General features: G+C 34.1%; 2 protein-coding genes and 1 long non-coding RNA gene across 3 annotated transcripts; all 3 read left to right on the top strand.

Moving 5' to 3' along the window:
• Positions 1-1,804: 1,804 nt before the first annotated feature.
• LOC122039683 (V-type proton ATPase 16 kDa proteolipid subunit-like) lies at positions 1,805-2,352 on the top strand. Its single transcript, XM_042599168.1, has 2 exons — positions 1,805-1,933; positions 2,029-2,352. Exon 2 carries the CDS (start codon positions 2,031-2,033, stop codon positions 2,316-2,318), a length of 288 nt encoding a protein of 95 aa, XP_042455102.1. The 5' UTR covers positions 1,805-1,933; positions 2,029-2,030; the 3' UTR covers positions 2,319-2,352.
• A 5,029-nt stretch (positions 2,353-7,381) lies between these two features.
• On the top strand, positions 7,382-8,485 carry LOC122043686 (ATP-dependent DNA helicase Q-like 4A). Its single transcript, XM_042604285.1, has 4 exons — positions 7,382-7,498; positions 7,601-7,921; positions 7,997-8,128; positions 8,381-8,485. Exons 1-4 carry the CDS (start codon positions 7,382-7,384, stop codon positions 8,483-8,485), a joined length of 675 nt encoding a protein of 224 aa, XP_042460219.1.
• An 88-nt stretch (positions 8,486-8,573) lies between these two features.
• LOC122039682 lies at positions 8,574-9,945 on the top strand. Its single transcript, XR_006128327.1, has 4 exons — positions 8,574-8,679; positions 8,936-9,011; positions 9,266-9,375; positions 9,485-9,945. It is a non-coding gene; the product is annotated as an uncharacterized LOC122039682 (long non-coding RNA).
• The last annotated feature ends 288 nt before the right edge of the window (positions 9,946-10,233 follow it).

Genomic DNA, 10,233 nt, shown 5'->3' with positions numbered 1-10,233 from the left:
TTGGTATCAGAGCTAGGACTTTACCTCTATATGTTTTGTTTTCAGTTTAATTATGCACATGCCATATATATTTTAGGCAAGATAATAGTAGGATGTGCAAATAGATTAACTCTGTGGTTGCATGCTCCAACTATTATGGCCTATTGTGATTGTGTGTGATTGGACCCTTGGGCATGTCGAGGGCATTTTTATGTTTGCGCATGATTGTACTATTAAATAAAGCAGTAGCTGTATTAGTTATTAGGATTTTATATTTTGTTCGATCTAGTTTATATGTACATTCCCTAGTGGAATATAGGATCGATAAATGTAAAATTCAATTTTTTTCGCGGATCATATCCTTGCAAGGCGTGGTGCTATTGGAGGACTAGAGGCGCAGCGGAAAAGGAAGCTCGATGGACACGACGACATGAACCCTAGCGCTGGCGGCTAGTTTTAACGACTGCTAGGGCTGGCGACACATAGAGGACAACGATGGAAGAGGCCATAATAGTTGGAAATTTATTTTTCCATATTTATTACTTTTATTTGCTGTGATGTGTGTATATGTGCTTGCATGATAAAATTCCTCATTTTAAATAACTAAGTGGAAGAGAGATTTTAAATAAATTCCACGGTCTCTATTACTGGTTTGTAAGTGATGCAAATAAACTTGCGTGTTGGCTCTGAGTGTCTTCCTCCACATCGGATGAGTTTGTCTGTGGATCACTTGATCAAACATCCTTTATGGATGATTATAGGAAATTATTTAGGATCATGTGATCTTCTCCATCTGAAGGGCCACACTCTTATTTAATGAACTAAGTATCAAGTAATGGTATACACTTAGGCACATTTATTAGTATCCTCTCCATCGGAGTCACTGCTATTATTTGTGTGACCAAAGGAAAATCAACTATTAATTTTATTTGTCATAAAGTTAGGTTGACAAGAATAAAATTAATGGGTAAAACATCCTCTTACAAATCTTTGAATTTACATACGTCCACACTATCATGGCATACAAAATTCACAGTGTTTTAAGGTGTTGGTGAATTTAAATAATATCGTTTGAGGACTCAATATTATTCTAAATTCTAAAGAATTAACCAAATCTTCACTACAAGAAAATTGGGATTCTACAACACTTAAATGACAACGCCTTTTATAAAAAGCGTTGTCTATTTTGTTTTAACAACGCTTTTAGTGAAAAGCGTTATCTATTTCATTATTTTCTTATTAATAGACAACGCTTTTCTAAAAACCGTTGTCTATTAGTGATTTTTACGGGTCAAAGACAACGCTTTGTAAAAAGCGTTGTCTATTAGACTGATTTTTAGTGTCTACGACAACGCTTTTTAAAAAGTGTTGTCTATGTTTAAAATCTCATCTAATTCTTGATTAATACAAACCGTTGGATCTAAATCTTGATTAATACAAACCGTTGGATCTAGGTAAGGAGTAGAAAACCCAAACCCTTCTCCCAACTTCTATCTTCCGATCATTTTCAAGTCCCGAACCCTTCTCCCAAGTACTCCTCATCTCGCGCAGCCTTCTCCATCTAAGAGCGAGATCAGATACGAGGGCATCCTCTACAGCATCAACACCGAGGAATCCAGCATAGGCTTGTGCAACGATATAGTTTGCTTTATGTCCAATTCCTCGCGTCTTCGCTTTTCTCCACTCCCCTTTGCGCTGTTCCTCATCAAAGGGAACATTTTTTCGAGCTTTTTTGGCTGGATTTTAGGGCTATTATCTTTGTTTGTGGCAACGGAATAAAATCTCGATCACATTTTTTCTTCGGATCTGACCTTTGCGCGCCTGCCTCTTCTTCCTCCTTCGCAGGAACTAGGGTTTCGTCGAGACTCCTCCGCCACGATATCTAGCTTCAGCGGCGACGAAACTGCCCCTTTCTTCGGATTCCTCGGCGCGGCCGCAGCCCTCGTCTTCTCCTGTAATTTCCCCCAATTTCGGCGACCTTTATCTCGGACTCCTATTCCGTTCGAATCAAAAGGTTCGTTTCTTGAAATGTTTTTCATTCTTTTGCAGGCATGGGGGCGGCGTACGGCACGGCGAAGAGCGGCGTCGGGGTGGCGTCCATGGGTGTGATGAGGCCGGAGCTCGTGATGAAGTCGATAGTTCCCGTTGTCATGGCCGGAGTCCTGGGGATTTACGGTCTCATCATTGCGGTGATCATAAGCACCGGGATCAACCCCAAGGCCAAGTCGTACTACCTTTTTGATGGGTATGCCCATCTCTCTTCTGGCTTGGCTTGTGGTCTTGCAGGACTTTCAGCTGGTATGGCCATTGGCATCGTGGGAGATGCTGGAGTCAGGTAGTTGTTGTTTGAGATCCTTTCTAGATTCGATAGTGCTCTCTATTCCTCTTTTTTTTTTTTGTCTAATTATTGACTACGAATTCTCTAACCTTGTCTTCTGTTATCGCATATTTAGTCCATTTTTCCTCTGATAGTCCTTTCATAAAAGAGCAATTTATTTTTCTAGGTCATGTGTGTAAAATTTATTTACAGTCGTATTCCTATTGTGTATGTGTCTTTCATCCATTCTTTGCACTATCTATCTATATAGGAGTCCTGGAGGGATCGTGCCTTAGCTTGTTGTTGTTGTTATTGAGAGAGCTAGTTATTGACTAAAAAAATTGGAATATTTACTGAGATGCTTGTAGTTTCATATGCAGATCCCACATGAATCCTTAGATCTATCGATTTCAATGATTACTACAAAATTTTCTATGTTTTAGTCACTTTGAAAGGGTAACAAACAATGTTTGTGCCCATATTTTGATTACTTACTGCGTTTAGTTTCACTACATAAAATATTGAGTCTTATTTATGGATACAAATAGCATAGACATATATGTGCTTTATTTCTATGGAATTTACCAAAACATATACAATCAAAGCACTTTTTCTATAATTGTTTTTTAATAAAAAAAAGTGTCAGCTTTGCATTGTGCTTACAAAACCATCTTGCAAATTTAATTTTTTAAAGATGTAGAAATAATAAAAGGTCAAAAGAGCTATTTTGAACTACATGTAATTTGATGAATCAAAATGCATGTATAGGTAGTTATGTAGATAACGTGTATTGACCAACTAGACATCTGCAGTAGTAAGGTTGGAGAATATTGGTTCTTCCATTATGGTTAGATTTATCACATTGAGTTTGAACAAATGAGTTTAATGAAAATATGAAGCAAATGTGAAGCGGTTGTTACCTTAGGAGTACGTGTGAGTTGCATCTGGGATTCATGAGTAAGGTTATGGTTAGATTTATCACATTGTTATAATAGTTGTCAGTAGTTTTTTAAGTCAAATGGTTTGAGCTAATGGCCTTGTATTACATTTGCAATTCTAATATCTATTTGTAGTTTATCATCTACGTGTTTGAACAAATGAATTTAATGAAAATATGAAGCCAATGTGAAGCGGTTGTTACCTTAGGAGTACGTGTGAGTTGCATCTGAGATTCATGAGTAAGGTTATGGTTAGATTTATCACATTGTTATAATAGTTGTCAGTAGTTTTTTAAGTCAAATGGTTTGAGCTAATGGCCTTGTATTACATTTGCAATTCTAATATCTATTTGTAGTTTATCAGCTACGTGTTTGAACAAATGAATTTAATGAAAATATGAAGCCAATGTGAAGCGGTTGTTACCTTAGGAGTACGTGTGAGTTGTATCTTGGATTCATGGGTACATCTTGTAAGAATAAGATAAGCATCTAAGGTTAGTATTATTTACATGGGTAGTTTATTGTTAAAGCCACAAGCTATTTGGATTAAGATCATTTGTTGTTGTGTCAGATCTTCAACCTTTTGGAGTTTGGATGAGCCAAGTTCTCCAAATTTGCTCCAAATTAAGTGTCATCTTATATTGTTTATAACCAAGTACATCAATCCACATGAATTAGGAATTATGAGTTTGATGCTTGTAAAGCCTGTTTTCACTATGGAATATAACTTCGTAAACTGTTCCAGTTAAGATCAACTTGTGGCTGGTGTTTAAAAAGTTGATTTTATTACCTGAGAAAAAGAAAATTGAAAAGTGCAGTAAATTTGTATCTTCGCTGTAAATTGTATAACTAAAAAGTTGAAAACTTGGGAGAGCAAAGAACAAGCTGCATGAGATCAGTTTAATAAAGCAGTCAGATAGCTGCATGCAATTTGAAAACTATTTTACATCAAGAATCTGAAAATCTTCATTAAGATTAGTGTAAATTTTGTTTCTTTTGGTAGAAAGTCATGATGATTGTTTTGTTTCTTTTGAGAGCCATCAGTAATGCTCATATATGAACTTGAAACATATTATTGCTACTTTTGTAGGTGAATACAGGACAGTCGAGATCAGTACACTAAGGAGCGTCTGGATTCAGTAATTGATCAGTACACTAAGCGTATGGATTCAGTAACTACTGTACTATTTTGAGTAAACAAATTGTTGGCTACTTCAATATTAAGTATTAAGTATTCAGTAAACAGATTGTTGGCTAAACAGATTGTAGTTGTTCAAAACAGATTTTTTGTGCTCTTTTGTTTTATATGTGAATATCACTATATACTTTGAAACAGAATTAGTGTAAATTTTGATATTTACTAGCTTTTCATGTAATTAATATTACTTCAACGTCAGATTTCTATTATTTTTATGAGTTTGAAATCATTAACTGAGTTGATTATATGTAAAATTCGAATCTAGACATGGTAAAAGAAAAATAATAGTTTCGTAAATATAAAAATAATGATTTTTAAATATTTTTTTTTATTTTTTTCTTTAAAACGACAACGCTGTTAAAGCGTTGTCTTTTCTACCAAAAACAACGCTTTAAAAGCGTTGCAAAACGTTGCCTCTGCATAAAATGACAACGCTTTTAAAGCGTTGCAAAAGCGTTGTCTTTGGTACAAACGACAACGTTTTAAAAGCGTTGTCGTTGAGCAGACTTTTTACAACAGTGCCTTTAACAACGCTTTTTCAGGCAAAAAGACAACGCTTTAAAAGCGTTGTCTATTAGCTTTTTTCTTGTAGTGCTTATTTTGTGATTCTTAGGATGACTTTCAACACATTTGCTATTATTCTGAAAGAGAACAAACTTACTGGTCCCAATTACATAGATTGGAAAAGAAACCTAGACATTGTTCTAACTGCTGAAGGATATAAGTTTGTACTGTTAGAGGTATGCCCTAATGTGCCTAATAGAGATTCTAGTGAATAGGAGATTGAGTATCATAAGAAATGGGTCAAGGCAGATGAGATGGTGCGGTGTTACATTTTGGCTTCTATGTCAAATGTGCTGCAACATCAGCATCAGTCCATGTCGACTACTTATAACATGATGTACAATCTCAAGGAATACTTCAAACACCAGAATCAGGCTGCTAGGCAAGAGGTTGTGAGAAACTTAATGACAACCACCATGTCAGAGGGGACACTCGTAAGGGATCATATCCTCAAAATGATGGCTTACTTGAACGAGATACAAATCCTTGGAGCTGAAATCGATGGGGAAACCTAGGTAGATATAATTCTCCAAATGCTACCCAAAATTTTTGAGCAATTCTGCCTGAACTACAATATGAATAAAAGGATTAATTCATTGGTAGAACTACTGACAGAACTTCAGGTAGCAGAAGGGCTATTTCATCATAATTCTCAAATTCAATTTGCAGAAAATGTTTCTAATTCTAAGTTGAAAGGCAAGAAGAAGAAGAAGAAACAAGCTGGCTCGGTAAAGAAAGTGAATCGATCTCTAGGTACTAGACTAAAAGCTGGAGTGAAGAAGCAGAAGGGCAAGTGCTTCATTTGTAAGTAGTCTGAACTTTGGAAGGCGGATTGTCCTCATAGGAAAGAGAACAATAAAGGTATATCTTATCACTACAAGAAAATATGGCTTCAGAAACTGATTTTTGAAACGAAAATAAAATCTGTTTTAAATTTTAGTAAATTATAAACGGATTAGCTACGGAATTATTAATCCGTTCCACTTTTAAAAAAATAATTTAGAAAAATATTTTTCAAACGGAATTTAAAATAAATTAGAAACAAAATTTATAAATTATTTTTTATAAATAAAAATAAATACGGATTAGTAACGAAATTAGATACCAAATCCAATTGGTTTATAAATCTGTTTTAAAATATTTTAAACTGAAAAAAATCAGTTTATAATTTATATAATTTAAGAAAAAAATATTAAGTAATTATAAATATATTTTATTTTAATTAATCAAAAACCCAAACCCTATTCTAATATAAAAGTGCGTTTTTTCTCCCCAATCCCGCACGGCTGCAAGCGTGATTTTCTTCTCCGGCTGCATGATTTTCTTCTCCGGCTGCACCGGCTGCACGCAATCTTCTTCTCCGGTACCAAATCAGGCACAACTCTAAGGCAGGAATGGCTCTGAGGGGCAAGCGATCTTCTTCTCTGGTCCCAAATCACGCACGACTCTAAGGCACCCAACGCTCCGGCTTAAGGGGCACGCGATCTTCTTCTCCGGAGTTCTTTCCACAATCCACCGAACAAGATCAAGTTTAGGTAATCCTAATCTTCTTCTCCATCCTTCTTCTTTGTCCTAGAACTGCAGCACTAGTTGTGTCCTACTCATGCGATCGAGGTCATTCGGATGACCTAACAGTGTGGTGGTTGTCGCACGCGATGCCAATCGCTCGCACGACCTAATTGCGAGGTGGTTGCGCCTAGCCATTGCCGCAACCACCACATTGATTGTAGCCTTGGTCATCTTGACTGCTGCCTTTCCACTACCGTAGCCTTGGTCTCGTTGTCACTGCACATTTTTTTCTACATATGCTGCTTTATTTGTCCCATATGCAAGATTAAATTCTACTGTTTTTTTATTTACTGTTTTATTAATAAAATTATTTTTTCAACCAGATATTATTATTGCAATGTTTTATTATTGTTGTTTTCTTGTTGTGCATACAAGTTGTTGTCTGATTGAAGCAATAACAAAACTTGATTGTCTAGGTTCCTATTTAGCTTAATTACGACCCAATTAGTCTTTTAATGTAATATGTGTTTTTAGAGAATGATTAGCTCTAGCTTATTTTGTTTATGAAAAATGTTTGTATATTTTTTTTAAAATGAAGGAAATATGTCTACAAAATCAAAGGATGAGTTAAAAAAGTTTATGCAGTACAGGACCATATTAAATTTCATGAATCTCTGCCACCCTCTCACATGCTTAAAAAAAGTTAATAATTCACAAAAGATTGAATATTCATGCCGTGAAAACCGGAGCTCCAAAGTCATCTATGATTCACACTACAGATCACATCCTAGAGATGATACACTGAATTGTGGAAATTTTAGTAAAAATGATGAAGCATCTTTTGGACCAAGACAACCATTTGTCACTGAAACAGTGATGCCACAAACTTCTTCTCGTATGATTGTTAATACCAATGAAGCTATGTGTGATTCTGTTGATAATCTTGCCAATGACATATTTTTAGATGCCCTTGATGATGATGAATTATTGCAAGTAGGATTTATCAATTTCTTTGTTTAGGGAGTTCTAATCTAAAATTCAGATATGGTTGTCTACTAGAGGCTTCATATAAATCATAGTTATTATAAATTTCAGAGTATTGATGTAGACCAAATAGTTCAAGGAATGAACAACTACTTCACGGCATCAACAACTACTTCAAGGAATTTTCAACTTGAGAGGCCCTCAAGTATGACAGATCCTGTCAACTTTAACTCCCAGACTTACATAAGAAATGAACCAGGAGATACTATGACTTGGAGCTCACCTACTCCATCCTGTTATGCAAACCAGTTTGGGACTACATCTGCAGACAGACAAGTATTTACTCCAAAGCTTCTTGACATTAATTACATTGAAGGATCTGGAGATAAAAAATGGAAAAGTTTAGACTTTCCATGGACAAAGAAACTTGAGGTGATTCCCTTTTAATTTCTCTGTGACTTTTCATCTTTATTATGTTTGGTACTATTGAGTTTTCCTTCTTCCTAGGCTAACAACAGAAAAGTGTTCGGTAATCACTCATTTCGCCCCAATCAAAGAGAGGTGATCAATGCTACAATGAGTGGTTGTGATGTCTTTGTTTTAATGCCAACTGGTGGTGGAAAGAGTTTGACATACCAGGTATAATATCATTGTAGTCTATATACTTAATTTTGAATCTATTTTTCCTGTCTAATATGTACAAAAGTTTAGTCCCATTTTTCTTAATCCTCATTAGGGATTGTGATTCATATTTAAACTTTTATTGTTAAACCAATTTATGCCATTCTAGGTAATATTATTTAAGAAGCATTACATAACTACTATTTTGGAACTCATGTGGCACAAATATACTTTTCTTGGCTGGTTCTGTATATAGAAGTTTTGTTGCAGCTTCCTGCTCTCATCAGCTCTGGAGTAACATTAGTTGTCTATCCTCTTGTCTCACTCATTCAAAATCAAATTATGCATTTATTACAAGTACTACAGACAGTGTAATGAAGTTTCACTATTCATAAGTAAATTACTCTAAACTGAACTGTTTTACATTTTTTTTTTGAGCGGGCAAACATTCCTGCTACTTATCTTGGTGCCAATATTGAATAGGCTGAACAACAGGATATTTTTTGGGAAGTGATGTCTGATGTTTGCAAATATAAATTGCAGTATGTCACTCCAGAAAAAATTGCAAAGTAAGTTTTTTCTATACAACATAGGATTATCATATTGACATAATTAGCTGTTTCATAATTCAACTACTTAGGCAGTGGACAATGTATTATATGCACAAACAAAACCATTAATGCTATAAAAGTTAAAATGTAGGTGATTCCAACATTATTTGATCCACTATTTTAGTCATTTAGTAGTCGAATCATTAAAGCTTTTTTTATCCTTACGTACTTTTGGTACTAAAATAATTAAAAAAATTTCTTCATCAAGTTGCAGCTATGGTGACATCCAAGGTAGGGAAATGCTATGCATTTACGGGCTCTGAAGCACTGAAGGAGTTGTTCCTTTTGAGGTAAGATGTCCTCCCTAAATGCACTTCTTTTTATTGTTTCATCCTCATATTTCCATTACTTGGATCTATGGGTATATACCCTAGATTTATGTTAATATTTTAAAGACTAGCTCCAGTTTACAATAGACCAGATACCACATTATTCCAATAATTTAAACATCTGATAAATTTATTAAATATTTAACATTTAGATATAAATTCAGTGTATCTTATTTGTTCTATTTTATATTGACATATATTATGTATAATTGTAGAAAAAAAAGATTTGGGATGAGATGTGGATGAATTTGAAGTTTTTGAACGAATGCATAAAAGAAAGCAAGGTACTGGAGAGTTTGTGGATAACAAATCGGCTCGAGTTAGTGTAAGTAAACATAATTAATTATTCATTAATTTTTTATTATCTTATATTAATTCTTACTTGTTTATTTTTTTATTTGTTAAATTAATATAAACTATTGTAATATGGACAGGAACAATATAAAGAGAGACAAAATGTTGATGATCAGTCTACTCAGTCTTCATTCAATCTCAAGTCATGGTGATGTAGTGGGCGACTTATGCAAGGGGAGGGTGTACGGATTTGGATGCAATCAACACTTTAGAAGATCATACAATAGAAGTTCCAATGAAATGTGTTCCCATGAGAAGAACAAGGAATTATTTCAAGAAATTGAAGACGTGCGTGTTACTAGCAAGAGGATGGAGGAAGCAATTACTAAAAGCAAAAATAAATTGGAACTTGTTATCAAAGAAAATAGATAGATGGAAGAACAACTTATCCAGGAAGGTAGGCAAAGAGAAAAAAGTCTAAAGGAGATGGTTCGAAAAATGATTCAAGAGGTGAGATATACAAATCATTTATATCTAAGAGGATCTGGTCCCCGTGAGTGTTGTGATAAGTGAAATAAAGATTAAATTACTTTATCTTTGATTAATGGTTAATGTATTTAGATTATATGAATATTTATTTATTTCAATATTAATTGTATGATACTTTTGCATTAAAATTAATTGTTTTAAATATTTTTAATTTGTTTGAAATGTGTGATTGTTGAAAGTACTATGTAGATGAGAAATATAAAAGTATAATATAATATAAATTTAGTAATAAATTTAAAAATGATTATATACGAATTTATAAATAAAATTAAAAATAGATTTATAAACAAATTAAAATTATATTTGATATGTTATTTGAGACAGATTAATTACGGATTTA

This window comes from Zingiber officinale, chromosome 2A (assembly GCF_018446385.1).
Source record: "Zingiber officinale cultivar Zhangliang chromosome 2A, Zo_v1.1, whole genome shotgun sequence".
NCBI lineage: Eukaryota > Viridiplantae > Streptophyta > Magnoliopsida > Zingiberales > Zingiberaceae > Zingiber > Zingiber officinale.
Note: the sequence above shows the minus strand (reverse complement) of the source record. Positions and strands in the feature narration are given on the sequence as shown.

Coding starts and splice junctions, on each gene's coding strand:
- LOC122039683 (XM_042599168.1), top strand. CDS start 2,031: ATGGGGGCGGCGTACGGCACGGCGAAGAGCGGCGTCGGGGTGGCGTCC.
- LOC122043686 (XM_042604285.1), top strand. CDS start 7,382: ATGCCACAAACTTCTTCTCGTATGATTGTTAATACCAATGAAGCTATG. Junction 7,922..7,996: donor CATGGACAAAGAAACTTGAG/GTGATTCCCTTT, acceptor CCTTCTTCCTAG/GCTAACAACAGAAAAGTGTT. Junction 8,129..8,380: donor GAAAGAGTTTGACATACCAG/GTATAATATCAT, acceptor GTTTTGTTGCAG/CTTCCTGCTCTCATCAGCTC.